This window comes from Macaca nemestrina, chromosome 1 (assembly GCF_043159975.1).
Source record: "Macaca nemestrina isolate mMacNem1 chromosome 1, mMacNem.hap1, whole genome shotgun sequence".
Lineage (NCBI taxonomy): Eukaryota > Metazoa > Chordata > Mammalia > Primates > Cercopithecidae > Macaca > Macaca nemestrina.
The window spans coordinates 4,739,372-4,759,572 of record NC_092125.1 but is presented as its reverse complement, the minus strand read 5'-3'; the positions used below and the strand labels follow the sequence as shown (position 1 = coordinate 4,759,572).

Sequence of the window (20,201 nt, the reverse complement as noted above, 5' to 3'; positions counted from 1 at the left end):
CTGACCTCATTAACGCGGCTTTTCCTTTGACCCGGCCCAGATGGGACTACAACACGGCAGAAGGTAGGGGACGACTGCTCATTTATCGCCAGACTCTAATGGCGGGTCTCCGGGCTGCAGCTCGCAAGCCCACCAATTTGGCTAAAGTATATTCTGTGTTACAAGGTAAGACAGAAAGCCCCGCTGTGTATTTAGAGAGATTAATGGAAGCTTTCAGACAGTATACCCCTATGGACCCGGAAGCACCAGAAAATCAGGCTGCGGTAGTAATGTCCTTTGTAAACCAGGCAGCATCAGATATTAGAAGAAAACTCCAGAAATTAGAAGGTTTAGAGGGAAAGCAGATTCAGGACCTCCTTCAGATGGCCCAGCGAGTTTATAATAATAGGGATACTCCAGAAGAAAAACAGTTCAAGGCAACCAAAGAAATGACCAAAGTTTTAGTAGCAGCTTTCCCCCAGGCAGGGAATGGCCAAAGCAGAAAGCAGACAAAGCAAGGCTCTAGGCAAGGATTAGAAAAGGATCAGTGTGCTTATTGCAAGGAACATGGTCACTGGATTAAAGACTGCCCAAAGAAACGGAGACCAGCTAACCCTACCTCCGTACTCGTTACCCAGGATTCTGACTAGGGAAGACGGGGTTCGGACCCCCTCCCCGAACCCAGGGTAACTTTGCAAGTGGAGGGGTCCCCAGTTCGCTTCTTAGTCGATACTGGGGCGGAACGCTCAGTCCTAACCAAACCAATTGGAAAAATGTCTAAGAAAACATCCTGGGTGCACGGGGCCACAGGCATCAAAAAATACCCCTGGACAACCCAGAGGACTGTAGACTTAGGAACGGGAAAAGTCTCCCATTCCTTCCTAGTCATCCCAGAGAGCCCCTGCCCTCTACTAGGGAGGGACTTGCTGACAAAAATGAGGGCCCAAATCCACTTTGAGCCAGAAGGGCCCAAGATAACTGATTCCCAAAACAGGCCAATATCTATCCTGACTGTCACCTTAGAAGATGAGTACAGACTCCATCAAGAGCAAAAGCCCCCCGATCAGGAAATTGACTCTTGGCTCCAGCGTTTCCCTGAAACGTGGGCAGAAACTGGGGGCTTAGGGCTAGCTAAACATCGACCTGCCATATTTGTGGAAGTTAAGCCAGGGACGGACCCGGTTCGGGTTCGGCAATATCCTATGCCCCTGGAGGCAAGAGAAGGAATTACGCCCCATATCCGCCGACTCCTAGACCAGGGAGTCCTACGGGCTTGCCACTCATCCTGGAATACTCCACTGTTACCTGTTCGTAAACCCAGCAGTACGGACTACAGGCCAGTACAGGATTTAAGAGAAGTTAATAAAAGGGTCATGGACATACATCCCACTGTGCCCAATCCATACACCCTTCTGAGTGCTTTACATCCCGAAAAACAGTGGTATACCGTTCTTGATCTAAAAGATGCTTTCTTCAGCCTTCCTCTGGCTCCCAAAAGTCAAGGACTCTTTGCATTTCAACGGACGGATCCTGAGAGGGGCATCAACGGTCAGCTAACATGGACCAGGCTGCCACAAGGGTTCAAGAACTCGCCAACCCTGTTCGATGAAGCCCTTCATGAAGATCTGGGTGAGTACCGGCGGCAACACCCTGAAATAACTCTTTTGCAATATGTTGATGATCTCTTAATAGCAGCCAGATCCCTGGAAACTTGTGTTCAAGGGACTGAGGACCTCCTGAAGACTCTGGGGGAGCTAGGCTACCGAGCCTCAGCAACAAAGGCTCAGATCTGCAAGTCGGAGGTAACTTATCTGGGGTACCTATTAAAAGGGGGGCAACGCTGGCTAACCAAAGCCCAAAAGGAAACAGTCCTATGCATCCCTAGACCCCAGTCGACACGGCAAGTGAGAGAATTCCTGGGGTCGGCAGGGTTCTGTAGGTTATGGATACCCGGATTTGCTGAGTTAGCCAAGCCCCTATACCAGGCAACAAAAGAACGGCAGCCCTTCAATTGGACGGAAGAGGCTGAGCTGGCCTTTCAACAAATCAAAACTGCCTTGTTATCAGCCCCCGCGCTGGGGCTCCCTGATGTCTCCAAGCCCTTCCACTTATACGTAGATGAAAGTAAAGGTGTTGCAAAAGCCGTGTTAACACAGTACCTAGGCCCCTGGCAGAGGCCAGTTGCCTATTTGTCAAAAAAATTAGATTCAGTGGCTGCTGGCTGGCCACCCTGCCTGCGGATAATCGCGGCGACCGCCCTAATGGTCCGAGACGCTGATAAACTTATCATGGGGCAAGAGTTGCGCGTTATAACCCCGCATGCCATTGAAGGCGTCCTCCGGCAGCCGCCAGACCGATGGATGAGTAACGCCCGGCTCACCCACTATCAAGGACTGCTGTTAAACCCCCTCAGAATAACTTTTCTGCCCCCAACCTCTTTAAACCCTGCTTCACTGCTGCCAAATCCAGACTTGGACGCCCTGTTCCATGAGTGCACTGAGATACTGGCTCAGGTGCATGGGGTGCGGGAGGACCTGCAAGATCGTCCGCTCCCCGACACAGAACTCACCTGGTTCACTGATGGCAGCAGCTACGTCCACCAAGGCCAGCGGTATGCAGGAGCGGCTGTAACGTCAGAGACTGAGGTAATCTGGGTGGAACCCTTGCCTCCAGGGACATCGGCCCAAAGAGCCGAACTGATAGCCCTCACACAGGCCCTCACCCTAGGGGCAGAGAAAAAACTAACGGTATACACGGATAGCCGCTATGCTTTCGCTACTGCGCACATACATGGGGCCATCTACAGAGAAAGGGGACTATTAACAGCTGAAGGCAAAGAAATAAAAAGCAAGAGATCCTAGCTCTATTAACTGCTTTGTGGAAACCAAAGAAATTGGCTATCGTACGTTGCCCTGGGCATCAGAAACCAACTACGCCAATTGCTCGAGGCAACTTCTTAGCCGACCAAACCGCAAGGAGCATAGCAAAAGCTCCCAGTCAGCTCCTCGCGCTCCAGCTCCCCGATCCTGGCCCGCGAAATTTGCCATGTTTTCCCGACTATACCGAACAGGATCACGAATGGATGAACACGCTTCCCCTAAAACAGGTTAAAAATTGGTGGTGGACTGATATAAATGACCAAACCATCCTACCAGAAAAATTAGGACGGCAGGTGTTGGAACACATCCACCGGACAACCCACCTGGGTGCCCGGCGAATGATGGACTTAATCAGGCACGCCAAGTTTAGAATCAGGCGCATAGCTGAACTGGCCAGCGATGTCACAACAAATTGCAAAGCCTGCCAACTAAACAACACTTGCCCCCAAACCCAGACCACCGCAGGAATTAGGTGTAGAGGAACTAGGCCTGGTATCTATTGGGAAATAGACTTTACTGAGATAAAGCCTGGAAAATATGGGTATCAGTACTTACTTGTCTTTGTAGATACTTTTTCAGGATGGACAGAAGCGTTCCCAACTAAGAGAGAAACTGCTCAGGTTGTAGCAAAGAAAATTTTGGAAGAAATCCTCCCCAGGTATGGCTTTCCCATCCAAATAAGGTCAGACAATGGACCAGCCTTCGTTGCTAAGGTAAGTCAGGATTTGGCTTCCATTCTTAGGGCAAATTGGAAATTACATTGTGCTTATAGGCCCCAAAGCTCAGGACAGGTAGAAAGGATGAATCGGACTCTGAAGGAGACCTTAACTAAATTGACCATGGAGACTGGCGCTAATTAGGTAGTACTTCTCCCCTACGCTCTGTTCCGGGCCCGAAATACCCCTTACAGACTGGGCCTCACACCATATGAAATCATGTATGGCAGACCCCCACCCCTGGTCCCCAGTCTAAAAGATGACTTACTCAAACCTGAAACTGAAAATGTCTCTGAGCTCCTGTTCTCCTTACAAGCCTTACAGAAAATTCACCAGGAAATTTGGCCCAGACTATGAGAACTGTACGAGGCAGGACCTCCGCCGACGCCTCATCCGTTCCAGCCGGGAGACTGGGTCCTAGTCAAGCGCCACCGGCAAGAAACTCTTCAACCCAGGTGGAAAGGACCACTGCAAGTACTCCTGACTACTCCCACTGCTCTCAAAGTAGAAGGCATCACTTCGTGGATCCACTACACACACGTCAAACCAGTGGACCCAACATCCGACCTTCTCGAGCCATCTGGAGCACCGGTTACATGGACTGTAGACAAAGCTAAGAACAATCCCTTAAAGCTAACCCTGCGCCGTCACCCACATAGCCGTAACCATGTCTAGCTTGCCTATGCTTTTATGCCTTATACATCTGACTCTCCTAACTGCTGCGCCGTCTAATCCCTATGTCTGGAGGTTCTGGATCTATGAGAAAAAAACTCACCCCGGGGAAACCCCCCAAGTGGGTAAACTGCTAGCTAGTGCAGACTGCCCCCCCTCCGGGTGCAATACTCCAATTTACCTCAATTTCACTAATTTCCAAATTGCCCAACCGGGGATACCCATGATTTGTTTTGAATATGATCAGACTGAATATAATTGTAAGAATTATTGGTGGCACCAGAATGCAGGTTGCCCATACAACTATTGTAAAATGCACTCAGCCAGGGTATGGGACGAATACCCGAGAAAGTCTAACCTCCTCAGGACTCGCTACCCGACAGGGACTCCCAACATATTCACTTGGATAATAACAGATCCAGGGCACTCCCGGTGGACATCGCCCCAACATGGGGCAGTCTACTACGATGCCAGTAGTAGCTGGCCTAGTAGCCACCTGTACTTGTGGCGGAGTCTAGTCCAGATTCGACCCTTAATCCATACACGAATCCACAGACAGGAAACCAAGCTATCACAAGACTTGCAGCCCTTCTCCTGGCTAACCCTATTACAAGAAGGGCTAGCATTCGCCAACCTCACTGGTTTAGGCGACCTGTCCTCTTGCTTTATGTGTGCAACCTTAGGAAGACCACCATTAACCGCTGTTCCCCTTTCCTCCCCACCCACAAACTATATGCCAGATTCTAATTCATCAACAGTTGCAATACCTGATGTAGCCCTGTACCGTGACCCATACCAAGAGAAATACCCCTATTGTTATTCAGCATTTAGTAGCAGCCTCTGCAACCAGACGGCTACATACCCTAATAGCCCCATACGTGCTCCCCCTGGTGTGTTCTTCTGGTGTAATATGACTCTGTTAAAAACTCCGTCCAAAAGCATCTCTGACGGACAGTTGTGCATCCCTGTTACACTAGTTCCCCGACTGACCCTGCTGACCCCGGCAGAGTTCATAGGCTGGGCAGGGACTGCCCCAACTGAAACTGCGCGACATAGACGAGCAGTTTTTCTACCACTAATTGCCGGAATATCCTTAACCACCTCTGTCGTCGCAGAGGGGTTAGCAGGAGGGGCCCTACAACACTCCATGATAGAAAACGACAAGCTGTTACAACAGTTCTCTGTTGCTCTGGAAGACTCCGCCTATTCCCTAGCCTCCCTTCAGCGGCAGCTCACCTCCCTAGCACAGGTCACCCTTCAAAACCGCAGAGCCTTAGACTTACTCACGGCTGAGAAAGGAGGTACCTGTATGTTCCTCAAAGAAGAATGCTGTTTCTATATAAATGAGCCAGGGTTAGTTGAGGAAAGAGTCCAATGCCTACACGAACTAAGCTTAGAAATGAAAAAGCAACAGTTCACTACAGCCGCTAACAATTGGTGGAGCTCTTCAATGTTTTCCCTTCTGGCACCCCTTTTAGGCCCCCTAATGTCTTTACTACTTCTATTCACTATAGGCCCCTGTGTGGTAAATAAAATTTTACAATTTGTCAGAGAAAGGTTTGATACCATCCAACTAATGGTCCTCCGTAGCCATCACCAGCCTCTCCTGCACCCAGAAAGTGAGGCTATATTATAAGACTCTGGAAATCCAAGATTGGACATCCAGTTACTTATGAGAAGGGGGAAATGAAAGGACACAAAGATAGATGTGTACCCGCCCCCCACCCGCTACACCCTTGTTCTGCTCTCTAATCTTTGCACATACCAGAGATTTCGTAAGTTCTGTGAGTACCTGGTTTTCTGCACGTACCAGAGATTTTGTTTTGCACATACCGGAGATTTTGTAAGTTCTGAGGCAAGGTCACAAGACGTGTTTAAGTAAGATAAACTCTTGCTGCCATAAACCTGCTCTCCCGCCTCAAAGTTTGAACCAAAATATCAGAAATGGCGGGAACCAATCATAGTTAGCCAAATCGCCTTGTTCAAACACTAGCCAATCATATATCTGATTTGTATAATAACTCTATGCCCACTTTTCTTAGACTATATAACACTGCTCGGAGCTCAGTGGGGGAGCTCTCCTGCCCGTCTTGTTTCACAAGTGAGGGAGAGTTCCAGGTTCGAACCTGTAATAAAGATCCTTGCTGCTTAGCTTTGACTCTGGACTCTGGTGGTCTTCTTCAGGGAATAAACGGTCTGGGCATAACAATACTTTCTCTTGGTTTCTGCCATCTGGAAGACAGGAATTTGGAGATTTGTAGGTTAGCCCTAAACATTTTCTTGAGCAGTTAAAAGCCTTTGCAAGCTTGAAATTGGCTTCTTTAGGCTCCTGGGAAGAATAGAAACTGCTCAGTGCTGTATAACTCAGTAGCTAAGGCTTTGCCTCTTGACAGTGGGGGTCTGCGTTCTATTCCTGGCTTCCAGAATGATTCCCCTCTGGTTTTTTATTTATGTAACTTTGCCATTTATTGAGGTTCCCCGCCTCCCCCGCCCCCATGGATAGCTTCTGATTTCCTGTCTTGAATTTTCCTTTCTCTAAACTACCCTGGGGGAGATTCTAAATCTTGTAGAAAAAAAAAAACTGCTTACCATCTCTTTGAGACAACTGTGTCCATGGTTAAATTATAACCTTAGTTAAAATGTATTAATTTCATATGGGAAGTTACCTGTGGTAGAATTCAAAAGCCAAAAATATTGGCCACTTGGCATGGCTAAAGTTGGGTAATAAAATTTTTAAGGGTTTGTTTTTTAAAGAGCACTATGGTTAAGAGTCAGCTTAATTAAAAGTGGATAAACCAGCTATATATATATTTAAAAGGCCTTTATGTTTCTGTCTTCTTGGATCTTGTTTTTCTGGAAAAAGATCTTTTTGCCTTCTCAGTCAACTGAATTATTTTCCTCCACTTTTTTGTTTTGCCTATCTTAATGCACACGAGAGGCCGTGAGATAGCTTCCGGCAGCCTGGGACTCCTTGGGAAAAACAGGAGGCACCACAGTCCCCGTTTTGGAAGAAAGCTCTGTTTTCCTCATGAAACCCCGAGAATTAAAAACAGATAGATCCCTCTCAAAATCAAAGGCTCTGTTCTGTTTTGCATTGTGTTATCTGACGGTTTTGAGTTTTAGGGGTATCAGAAATTACTTCTCATTCTGAGAGAGCTTTGGTGTGTAACAACCAGGTAGGAAATATGTTTTAGAGGTTGGCTAATAGTAGTTATGGAGGCATACTTGAGTCTTTGCACACTTGGATCAGAGAAGCACGCTTTGGCCACCTGGAAGACATGGAAACATTCCCCCTGCCCCACAGAGAGAGGAGACTCCCATGGGGGGTGGTCTAATTACAAATGGACTAATTGGCTTTGCGGTGCCTTGCAATGAAATGCACAGTCGGTAAAAGCACTGCACTGCCTTCTCTCGAAGTATTTCCCTCCTCTTGGGATCCGGGATCCAGTATAAAACGGAACCCTTATTTTTAAGAATCTGTCTTTGCCTTCAGTGGCTTATTTGCTGCTTATTTGGCCCTAGAAGCACAAGCTTTCCTGGCCCTGTTCCTCCAGGGGCTCCCCCATGAAGCCAGTAATCCAATTAAAAAACTGGCAAATGAAAAATCTTACAAGTGCTGAATCTTCTGTCTGGTGTGTGATGTTTATATAAAAAAGCTCTGATTAATTTCCTTAGAAAAATGAGCACTTACATCACATATTTTGTCAGAAAAATAGAAACTTGAATGCCTTTTTAGTCACATGACTTTAGTAATCTTTTGGAAATAAAGACAGTTTTAAAGATTATTGGTAAAATGTCATGAAAATATAGACATTTAGTCTAAATTAAGATCAGATATCAGATTTGCTAAATGCTTTAAAGTCAAATTGTTCCTTGGACTTTTTTTTTTTGAGACGGAGTCTCGCTCTGTCGCCCAGGCTGGAGTGCAGTGGCGGCATCTCAGCTCACTGCAAGCTCCGCCTCCCAGGTCTACGCCATTCTCCTGCCTCAGCCTCCCAAGTAGCTGGGACTACAGGCGCCCGCCACCTCGCCCGGCTAGTTTTTTGTATTTTTTAGTAGAGACAGGGTTTCACCGTATTAGCCAGGCTGGTCTCTATCTCCTGACCTTGTGATCCGCCCGTGTCGGCCTCCCAAAGTGCTGGGATTACAGGCTTGAGCCACCGCGCCCGGCTGTTCCTTGGACTTTTGAAAATCGTTTGATTTACCTACTTTGGAGCATTAGGTTATAAATAAGGCCTGGGGACACATGGACAGCCATGCCCCTAGTTATGCTGAAAACAGGCCTTATCTTCACTTCTGTCTGGTGTCCTAGGTTCCACCCCTAGAATTAACTCACTCACTGATCAGGTTTTTCACTAAAATGAAAGTTGCTAACGTGAAACTGAGATTACTGGAGAAACAGTTTTACATACAAGGTGTGTAGGGAATTTTTTTTGGTAAAAGATTATAAGAAGGCATAGGAATATGGCTTTTGTTAAAGGGCATGTAATTTTGTCTAGTTCAGAGGGTTTTAAAGATTGTCTCACCCTAAAAGAGGAACGGAACAAATCTGAAGGTTTAAGCAAAGTGAAAAGGTTTGTAAAGGGTGAATCTAAAAAAAAATTCTGTGGGTATAAATAAGTTGGCTAAGAGCTGAAAGAAATAATTAGCTTTTTTCTGTAGGTTAAAATATTAAAATCATACTGATGTGGGGCCAGAATCTGGGCCCCTGTGTCCAAATAACAGGGTTTTCTTAGAAAACTGATCTGCTGTTTGATGGAAAATTGTAAAGGGTTCTAAAAAGTTTATGAAAATCTTACCTTATTGTCAAACTAATTAAAACTGGATAGAGATATAAAACTTTATTTAAAAAACTAGCTTTAACATTAAAGATGCACATGAAATTTGGTTTTCTCTTCTGAAGACGATTTTTATGTAATGTTAAAAGATAATGAAAGGGTTTTGTTTTCTCCTTTGGATAAATGGCAGGGGAAAAAAAGGAGGAGAGAGAGAAGAGAGATTCAGTTGGCCTCGTGCTATTTTCATTGGATCTTCCTTTGGAAAGCTAAGTCACCTCTATCACAGTAAAGGTTTTTCTTTTTTTTTTAATTGTTTTGGAGTTATCATTTTGGCCAAATGAATGACTTATAGTGACCTGGGATTCTATTTTGTGATATCCAGTGTTTTAAACCTTTGATATTTGATAGACTTTCCAAAATCAAATTATAAATTATGTCTCTTTCTAACCTAATATTTTAGATATTAGGTCCTCTAAAGTCCAAAAATCATACAGGAAGCATTGTCAAATATAAAATGGTGTTCGGCTTTCTTTGGTCTATATTTGTGTAAATGTGTTATTGGTATATGTTCCAAAATTAGGTAAAACTGCTATAATTCTAATATGACTTAGGATATGTTACCAGTAATAATTATAATTATTATGTTAAATGACTGTGTGCCACAGAGGTAAATTTCTTTGTCAGTTGTGCCTTTAACAGTGGCTGCCCTAAAATGTTTTTGTCATCCACAGACAATTGTTGTCTCACGTTGGTGCTCTTTAAAACATGATTTTATAATCAGCTATAAAATTTAACAAGTGCTCTTAAATGCAGGTTTCTGATTAATAACTCTGGGAGATTGTGACATTAGAATAGAAAAAACTTTTCAAATAGAAGAGGGAATGGTGTTTGGTTTTCTTTGGGGCTGTGTTTGTATAAATATGTTACTGGTATGTGTTCCAAAAGTATGGGAAATTTCTCTAATGTTATAATTTAGTGTACATTATTAATAATTATAATTGTTATGTAAAATTGTTGTATGCCACAGAAGTAACCAAAATTCCTAGTCAGTTGTAGCTTTAATAGTGGCTATGGGCTTTTGCCATCCACAGACCTTTGGTCCTTTTCAAAAGGCAGTTTATATGACAGATATAGGACTCTGAGTGCAGGTCTCAGATAACTTTAAAAATTGTGTTATTGGAATGGAGGAAAAAAACCAAACTTATAGGGCTCTCATGGAGAGCTAATGTGTTAAACATTGCTAAACCTTTTGTTTTCAGAGTCAGGAGAACTTACTTCTTTAGAGCTATTTGCAACTTCTAACAAGTGAGTAAAATATACTCCTGTGAACAAAATTTAGAGTATATTTGTTCCTCTCTACCTGATTTCTCCAAAATTTGGAAACTATTTGTGAATATTCTCAATTTATGGCAGTATGGTTAATTGCATAAGTGCAATAAGAATCTGTTTTCTTTTGTAACAGAACACAACTGGAGAAATTGGTTATTTTACCAAGGCCTTGACTGGAATGGCATGCTTCCTTTAAAGAATCAAAGTTGACTTACAGAGCCAATTAAAGCCCATTGGGGAATCTGGCCTCATACCTTGTCGACACAGAGTCCCTGTACAAGGTTCCTGACCTGTGGTAAGTAAAGAATGTCACTTTCTAACGGGCCCAGGAACTCCAAGTTATCTTGAGACTTCAAGAGGAAAGGAATTTTCGAATACCAACTCACAGGTATTTGAGGCTGGGCTCAGTTTTTTTTCTTTTTTTGAGTCGGAATCTAGTTCTGTCGCCAGGCTGGAGTTCAGTGGCTCAATCTCAGCTCACCGCAACCTCTGCCTCCCAGGTTCAAGTGATTTTCCTGCCTGAGCCTCTCGAGTAGCTGGGATTACAGGCATGCGTCACCACGCCCAGCTAATTTTTGTATTTTTAGTAAAGATGGGGTTTCACCTTGTTGGCTAGGACAGTCTTGATCTCCTGACCTCGTGATCCACCCACTTCAGTCTCCCAAAGTGCTGGGATTACAGGCAGGAGCAACTGCGCCCAGCCTAGGCTCACCTTTTAAAAAGTCTTATCTGAGATTCTTCGTGGGACAGAGTTCTATCAAAGCCAATGAAAAAAGCCTAAGTGAAAAATAATTATTATTGCTGCACTTTATGCAAATAATCAGGCCAAGTACAGTAAGACTAAAGTTTATTTTATAAACAAATCAGTTCTATCATGGTTTGTTTTGAATAAAAATGGTGATGAGAGAAAAAAATTATGCTTCAAAAGAAAAACTATAGTACACTGTTGTTAGGTGTTCTTGAGGTTTTTTCTGCAGTTTAGACTAAACACTAAATTCTTTGTGGGTTAGAAGTCCCCAGACTAATGCTTTCAAATCTTTGCTTTTAAGATTGGGAATTGTACTCCTCATCCTAGGATTCATTATTTACCTTATAGCAGGCTGTTCACTTAAACATTGTAGTAAAACTATAGATGAGAGTACTAATGTGTTTGCCATGCCAGCCTTGGAAACCCAGCCAGGCCTGCATGAGTCGCTTAGACAGTTGCACAGCGGTTCCACTCTTCTCACCTTGGAGTTCACTCCCATTCCCATTACGTCCTCTGTCATCTGGAATAAGCCAGAGTGATCAACGGCCTTTTCCCATCTTCATAACCTACCCAAAGGGAAGGATTGAAACCATCTTTGCAAAATTATGATTGAGACAGTGAAAGAGATCTAACTTAATGGACTGTATCTTGCTTCTAACCTCAAAGCTGTCATTGTTCATTCCTGGGCATAGGCTGAACTAACTTTGGACTTTGGGAGAAATTTAGTTTATAGTTTACATAAAGACGGTAACAGCCCTTTCCCAAAGCAGACCTCCTTCTTGCCTGGAGACTAGATTGCCTTTGTAGGACTAACATTAACCACAAGATTTGAAAATAAGTTTAGGAATCATGCAGCTGGAGGATACAAGATTCTGACTCTCCCTGAACTGCTCCTAAGATTAGTGCTGGAGAGATTTTGCAGACCCTGTACTTGCTGGATCAGCTGGCACCACCCAGATCAATCAACTGGCTCATCTGTTCTTGTGGCACCCGCCCAGGAAGTGACTCAGTACAAGAAGACAGCTTCTACTCCCTATGATTTCATCCCCGACCAACCAGCACTCCTGGATCACTGGCTTCCGCCAACCCACCAAGCTATCCTTAAAAACTCTGCTCCCCTGTTGTTCAGAGAGGCTGATTTGAGTAATAATAAAACTCCAGTCTCCTGCAACAAATAAATAAATAAATAAAATAAAAATCATTTATGGTGTGCCTGGCCAGGTCTGGTGGCTCACACCTGTAATCCCAGCACTTTGGGAGGCTGAGGCAGGTGGATCACTTGAGGCCAGGAGTTCGAGACCAGCCTGGGCAACATAGGGAAACCTCCTCAGTACTAAAAATACAAAAATCAGCCGGGCCCTGTGGCACATGCCTGTAATCCCAGCTACTCCTGAGGCTGAAGCAGGAGAATCACTTGAACGCGGGAGGCGGAGGTTGCAGTGAGGCGAGCCAGATGGAGCCACTGCACTCCAGCCTAGGTGACAGAGGGTGACTCTGTCTCAAAAACAACAAGGCCGAGAGGGGCGGATCACGAGGTCAGGAGATCGAGACCACCATGGCGAACACGGTGAAACCCTGTCTCTACTAAAAAAAAATACAAAAAAAAAAAAATGAGCCTGGCGAGGTGGCGGGTGCTTGTAGTCCCATCTACTCGGGAGGCTGAGGCAGGAGAATGGCGGGAACCCGGGAGGCGGAGCTTGCAGTGAGCTGAGATGGGGCTACTGCACTCCCGCCTGGGCGACAGAGCGAGACTCCGTCTCAAAACAACAACAACAACAACAATCACTTATAACGTGCCTGCTCCCTGGAAAGCACTGCCAGATATGTATTTGCTATTGCAGTGTCCATACACAGCCACATGAAGATGTGGGCTAAAACACACACTACCTTAAAAGTTTCACATTCATTCAGGCAACTGGGATTTTTCTTTTTCATCTCTTTCTTTCTTCCTTCCCTGCTTCCTTCCTTCTTTCTTTCTTTTTTTTTTTTTTTAATTGGCAACTCGGATTTTTCGAAGTGTTTTTGCTATCTCACTGCTGGAAAGCCTGGTTCTGCCTTTCCTAAAATCCGGTGTGCAGGTTCGCATTCCAGCTACTTTCAGGCCTCCAGGGAGCGCAGGCAGCGGCGCGCACGCGCACACTTCTCCCTCGCTGGTCCTCAGGCCCGGCCCGCCCTGTCCAGCCGCGCCGGGACCCAAGCGCCTCCTGCCGCCCGCCTGGCCGTCGTCCCCCGGGAATGCGCGAGGCCTGGACGGGAGTGGCCGAGGCGGTTGGGCGGCGGCGGAGCAGGCGCCATGTCAGCCCGGGAAGTGGCCGTGCTGCTGTCGTGGCTGAGCTGCTGTGGCTTGGCCATTTGGAGGTAGAGAGACGCCAGTCGCAGGCGAGCGACTGGGCGGGGATTACCCCCCGCAGGGCGGGCGGGAGGGTCCCGCTCCCCACCCCATGCGCCCCGGGACCGCTGCCCTTGGCCGACCACTGCCTCGTCTCCCGACTCCCCAACACCGGCACCAGTGTCCCGCGGCTCCCACCCGAGAGTTTTCCATGAGCGAGAGGGGCCGCTGTTAGCACTTTGCTGATCCAGTTCCTGCAGTAAGGTCGCAGTACCTTCATGCTGTCCTCAGAACATCTGAGTCCCAGTGAAATCTTACTTTTTTGTTTTTTAGGGCGGCGGTTGTCTGTTTTAGAGACGGCCTCTTGCTCCGTTGCCCAGGCTGCAATGCAGTGGCGCCATCATAGCTCCCTGTAGCCTGAAACTCCTGGGCCCAAGCGCTCCTCCCACCTCGGCCTCCTGAATAGCTGGGACCACAGGCACGCGCCACCACGCTTGGCTAAATTTAAAAAAAAAAAAAAAAAAAAAAAATTGGCAGAGACAGGGTCTCACAATATTGCCCAGACTGGTCTTGAACTCGTGGCCTTAAGGGATCCTCCTGCCTGGGCCTCCAAAAGTGCTGTAATTACAGGCCATGAGCTGTGAGCCATGAGCCATCACACCCCAGCCCCTGTGAATACTTACATTCCTCTCCCCTTGTGCACCCTTCTTTTGCCAGAGGAGAGGATCATTGTGGTCCAAGAGTGAGATGACAGTGCCCTTTTCATTAAAAAATAGCACGTGTCTATCTGCACACCCCACATACCTTTGGGCCTCTTAGATCCGTTTCCAACAAGAATACATTAAATATTAGACATGATAAAGCAAGGATGAAAAGGCATTGTCATTGTTATCTGGGACTAAATTAATAAATTAAACATGACTCTTTGAACGACTGTTCTCTCCCTAGCCTGTCCTCAGCCCCAGTAGGAGTGAGAAGCAGCTGTTGAGGGAGCAGGTGAGGAGAAAAGGCCTGCCAGGAAAGGTCATTTTATCCTTTCACTACCAGATCTTATTAAATTACATAATTTAACTTTGTAAATTAAAGTACAAAATTTGCCACTTGTATTTTTCTCTCTGTAATGAAAGGGATCTTAGATTCATAAGAAGTGTGAGGTGGTTCACACTTCAAAAAAAGCCTTCAATGACAATAGATTTCGGTTTTATTTATAGGTATATGTAAAATACATGAACTTTTTTTAATTCGATCTGTATATACAGAAAATGTGTTTCATTATAAAGGTGACTGATTTCTGTTAAAAATAAGAATTCAGAGTGCTATTAAGGCTTGTATAATTCTGATAAGGGAATTGCATAATCCTAGCAACTCTTCCTCTGCATACAGAAAAAAGGCCTCTGATTTAAAACTTTAGGGATGGAGCAATTCCAATTGCAATTAGGTATGCAATATAGACATGGAATAGATTCTTGAAGCAAATGGAAGCTGAAGGAATTGTAGGGTGATGATTTATGATAGTCACCAGCTACATGTGCCTTTTGAGCACTTGAAATATAACCCAAATTGAGATGTGTTGTAAGTGTAATGTACAAAGACTTAGTATGAAAAAGGAATGTAAAATATCTCTCTAATAATCGTTTTATACTGATTACGTGTTGAATAAAACTTAATATTATTAATTTTAAGTTTAATTTTAAGTTCAGTTTTAGTTTGTTTAGTTTTAATTAATTAAAAGCTAAAAATTATTAAAATTGATTTCACCCATTTCTTCTTGTGCTTTTAAAGTAGCTACTTGAACATTTTTAATTAATAGGAGGTGGCTTGAATTATATTGGACAGGGCTGCGTTAGACGAATCTGATAATCCTGCGTTAGACAGGAGTTAAGAACCTTCCATTGCAGCAACATGACAAAACCCTGTCTCTACCCCAAAAATACAACAATTAGCTGGGCGTGGTGGCATGCACCTGTAGTCCCAGCTATTCGGGAGACTGAGGTGAGAGGATCACTTGAGCCTGGGAGGTCAAGGCTGCAGTAAGCCAAAAGTGCTGCACTGTACTCCAGAGACAGACCCTGTCTCAAAAAAAAAAAAAAAAAAAGAAAGAAAGAAATACTGGGTTTTGAAATTCCAATCTTTATTCTTATTTTAACTCTTTGTAAGTGAAAGAGTTACAGCCCATGTTCTTCAAGAGTTTTCATCCTACCAAAAAAAACCAGGTAAAGAGTATTAACTTCTCATCTTGTTTTACTGTCTTCAGATACTGAGCAAACCCTAACACATCCAGAGATGTGGGTAGAGGTCGATAGCCCCAATTTCAGCCCTGAGTTGCTGTCCAGGAAGGGAATTAGGCAGAAGGGTGAAGCTTCTGGCAACCCAGCTATGCCCTGACCATGTAGAGAATCCTCATATTTGAAGAATAAGTTAGTTTTAATATTCATACTTGGCCTCTTCCTCCACAGGTATTCCAGTAACAGCCCAAACTATCGCATTTTTAGTACCAGAAGTACTGTAAGTGTTGAATTTTTAATAAACTATAGTTAAGTATTAAATTTTTTGAACTTTAAAGCAGAGAGCAGAGTTAATCATATTGAGTTTTACAGTCATTGTCGCTCTTCCATTTCATTTCTTTCATCCCGTGTATTACCCTAACACAGGTCCCCTCCTTAATCCATGTCCTTAAATTTGCATGTAGCAAAAATAGTGTTGTTTTGAGTGTTTTCGTGATTTACTATTCACAATGTGGTGTTATTATATAGGTAGGATAACCATTCAGTATACTTCCTAACCTCTTGAGAATGGGAGTGCTATTAATAATTATACAACAGGTATAAACTGGAACTGTCTAGACAAATCAGGATGTTTGGTCACACAAACTATAGACCTCATTCTCTATATTACTTTTTTTATTCAATACTTTCTACTTCATTTCTTCTTATTGCTGCCTAATTACTAGTGTAAATCAATTATATTTTATATACCCCTATTGCTGGACATATAGCTTCCTGCCATCACAAACAATACTGTAATGAGTGTCCTCTCTACAAGTCCTTTTATGTATCTGTATATCTGTGCAATCATTTACCTGCTATATGTAGCCAAATAGAGTTGCCTGGCCATGGGAAATACACTTAATTTAAGGAAGTTCTGCAAGATTGTTTCCAGAATGGCAGTTACAATTTATGTTCTCACTCAATGTACATCTTCACCAAAATTTGATATTATTAAATTTCCTATTTTTTCCCAATCTCATTATTATCCAGTGATAGCTATTGCCGTTGTTACTTTCAATTCTTTGATGACTAGTGATTTTGAGCATCTCTTTGCGTATTATGCAGGCTTCTCCTTCTATTACCTGTTCATACCCTTTGCCCATTTTTTATTTAGTTTTCTGCCCTTTCTGATTAACACAGTGCTAGCTACATTGTATTCTAAAAGTTAATCAAATGTTGGTTTCAAAGATTCAGTTATCTCTTTCAAGTTTCTGTTAACTTTGTTTATGGATACTTTACTGGAAAAAAAAGCTAAATTTTGATGAGCCAAGTATCTCTCCTCCTTTGTCTTATGATTTAAACTTTTGGGGGCTCTATTTTTTTTGTTTGTTTTTGAGACAGAGTCTCAAAAAAGTGTTAATTTTCACAAACAAAAATCTGCTTAGATTTTGACTGGAATTGCACTTGGGGAGAACTGACACTGTTTTCATAGTAACTGGTATCATTATGATATTGAATCTTCCAATTCATGAAGAATGATGTAGCCCTCCAGAGTTGATCTCATTATCTTCTTCCTAACTTTAGTAGATTTTTTCTAATGTCTCCCAATTAAACAGATGCTCCCTTTTGGGCAGAGAGAGATACATTTCATTAAATTAACAAAGTATTCATTGGTTCCTAATTTATTGAATATGGTAAAAATAGTCACTATAAGTGATATTTATAGTGAATTGTGGAATGCCTTTTCACAGTCTACAGAAAAAAGTTTTATGAGTTTTCTCCTTAGACTTGTTATCATAGTGAATCATATTAATATATTCACTTATATTGTATCATCCTTGGATTTTGGAAAAACCCCACACAGTATCAATGTAGTATTTCAATATGCTTTCAGGGACTATTGTTACTATTTTATATGAGATTCTTTTATCAATATTCATACATGAGTTTGCTCCACAGAAGTGTATCTCAGTGGGGATACCACTGAAATTTTGAGCAGGAAAAGTTTTCATTGTGTGGAACTATCCTTTGCAGAACATCTTGCTTCCTTGGTTCCCAAACACTAAGTGACAGTGACAATCCTCAGGGATTCTGTAACCTAAGACACTCTTCCATATTTCCAGATGCTGTCTAAGGCAGGCAGAATCCAGCCAGTACACACTTGGATAGCATGCTGCCTGGTATTCGCTTGGAACTGTCAGTGCCTGTGCTGTACAACTTGTTAAATAGTTGTCATATTATCCTTGCCTTTAAGGGAGCATGTGGCAGTCAGGGGTCAGAGGACCACTCTAGATTTCAGCAGAAACCACTCTAGATTTCAAGCAGAAATTTATTTGTTACAGGAAATTAGGTGCTCACCAAACTGTTGGGAGGGCTAGGAAAGCAAGGGTCTTAGAAACCCCCACTAATTTTTCGGTTTATCAATAGTCAAAAAATTGCTGTTGCCACCAGAGATCAGTACCCGGAGGAAATTTGTGTCCATGTCACAAATCTCTCCCAGTACCTAGTGGGGGATGGTGCTTAATAGAAATATAGGATAGAGGCCTTCCCCAAAACCACTTTTATCTTTGAAACCTGGACTTTTGGTACCACTGCTTGAGGAAGACAAATGACTTCCTCTTTTTCACAAGTTCCAGTCCACATCTGATTTTCAGAATGTAAATATCATTCAGAACCCTTGAGGAGGGTTTCCTGGTTTCCAGCTCCTGCAATCCAGGGATAGCCTAGAATTACGTAGGAGTAAATTGTCATGGCTGAGAACACAATACACAAAAATGAATTCCTAGCACTGTATGGTGTCACCTGTAAATTAGAATCAGGAGTCTTTAGTTAATTTTTACTAAATAATTTAACAGTTTCTGTTGTGTTTTCTATCAGTGTTGTACTCCTTTTATAAAAAAATAAATATTTATAATTTGAACCAGGCCCAGATGGTTTCATATGGGAATTCTACCACGTCTTTAAGAAGCACATCATTACAATGTTGTTTAAAATTTTCTAAAGTATAAAAAAGAAAGGTTGAAAAGACCTGAGGGGATATTTCACAAAAAAGGATATACAAATGACCAGTAAACTTATGAAAAATTCGTGAAATGTGAATTAAAATTACAGGGAGATGTAATTACAAACCAATCAGAATGCCTAAAATTAAAAAGACTGAAGATAACAAGGGGTGGTCAGAATGTAAAGCAATAGGAACTCTAATACACTACTAGAAGGAATGCAGGTTGGTATAACCACTTTGAAAACCTGTTTTCTATTATCCAATACTGTTGAATAGATACGTATCCTGTGACACACTAGTTTGACTCCTAGGTATACATCCAGCACCAGAAGACCTATATAGGAGTGGTTACAACAGCATTATTCCCAATCACTCCAGACTAGAAACAACCCAGAAGCATGTCAATCAGTAGTATAGAGGAATAAATGCGTTTCTGTGTATTCACATAGTGGGATACCACACGGCAGTGGAAATGAGTGCACTGTGTCCACGTGTTGACACAGAACAATATGGACGAATCTCACTATAGTGTGTGAAAGTAGCCATACAGAAAAGAACACATGCTGTCTAAACTTTGTAATATTCAAAACCAGGCAAGAGGAATCTGTGTAATATATATTTGCTTTTACCACTTTGCTTTCAAATTTATTGCTATTCATTTGTTTAGAATCTTTGCTTACCATTTCAATCTCTGTTTGTAGCTATTTTATGTCTCTAATAGAATTTATTTGCACACTTTATCTTCCTTTCTTGGACAGTTTTGCCATGTGTTGGACCATTTTATTGTTTTTTCTTTTTTTTTTTTTTCTTTGAGACAAAGTCTCGCTCTGTCACCCAGGCTGGAGTGCAGTGCACGATCTCGGCTCACTGCAACCTCTGCCTCCCGGGTTCAAGTGATTCTTCTGCCTCAGCCTCCCGAGAAGCTGGGACTACAGGTGTGTGCCACCACGCCCTGCTAATTTTTTGTATTTTTAGTAAAGACAGGGTTTCACCACGTTAGCCAGGATGGTCCCGATTTCCTGATCTCGTGATCCACCCACCTTGGCCTCCCAAAGTGCTGGGATTGCAGGCGTGAGCCACCACGCCTGGCCTTATTGGTCTTTTTAAGAATCACCTTTTTAATCTCGATTTTTCTTTATTATTTTTGGCAGAAATGGTCCATCTTTAATTCATAAATGACCGCCAAAACAGTTATGTCATTTTAGAAATGCAAATTGGACCCTGGAGTTTGATTATCAGCAAAAAAGGTAGTTAAAGGGCAAGTGAGTAATATTACAAAACCAATGATATTGCAGCTTGCTTGAAAGTGATATTAAGAGAAAGGAAGGGGCCTGATGTTGTGGCTCATGCCTGAAATCCCAGCATTTTGGGAGGCCAAGGCAGGTGGATTGCTCGAGCCCAGGAGTTTGAGACTAGCCTGGGCAACATGGTGAGACCCCATCTCTACAAATAATAATAATAAAATAGCAGGGCATGGTGGTGCATGCCTATAGTCCCAGCTACTCAGGAGGCTGAGGTGGGAGGATTGCTTGAGCCTGGCAGGGAGAGGCTGCAGTGAGC

At 43.3% G+C, this 20,201-nt stretch overlaps 1 protein-coding gene across 11 annotated transcripts in view; it reads left to right on the top strand.

The window, feature by feature from the left end:
• CATSPERE (catsper channel auxiliary subunit epsilon) overlaps positions 1-20,201 on the top strand; it is a 195,172-nt gene that overhangs the window by 4,979 nt on the left and 169,992 nt on the right. For 2 of the 11 annotated variants that reach the window (XM_071073422.1, XM_071073424.1), the window contains exons 2-3: positions 10,487-10,648; positions 15,887-15,935. Coding sequence is in view for 6 of the 11 variants with exons in the window: in XM_071073418.1 (XP_070929519.1) it covers positions 13,337-13,459 (123 nt within the window). In the remaining 5 variants the exon portion in view is untranslated. Of the gene's footprint in view, positions 1-10,486; positions 10,649-13,237; positions 13,481-14,378; positions 14,427-15,886; positions 15,936-20,201 lie in introns of those variants that run through there. The other 9 variants (XM_071073414.1, XM_071073403.1, XM_071073420.1 and 6 more) reach the window with 8 other exon arrangements.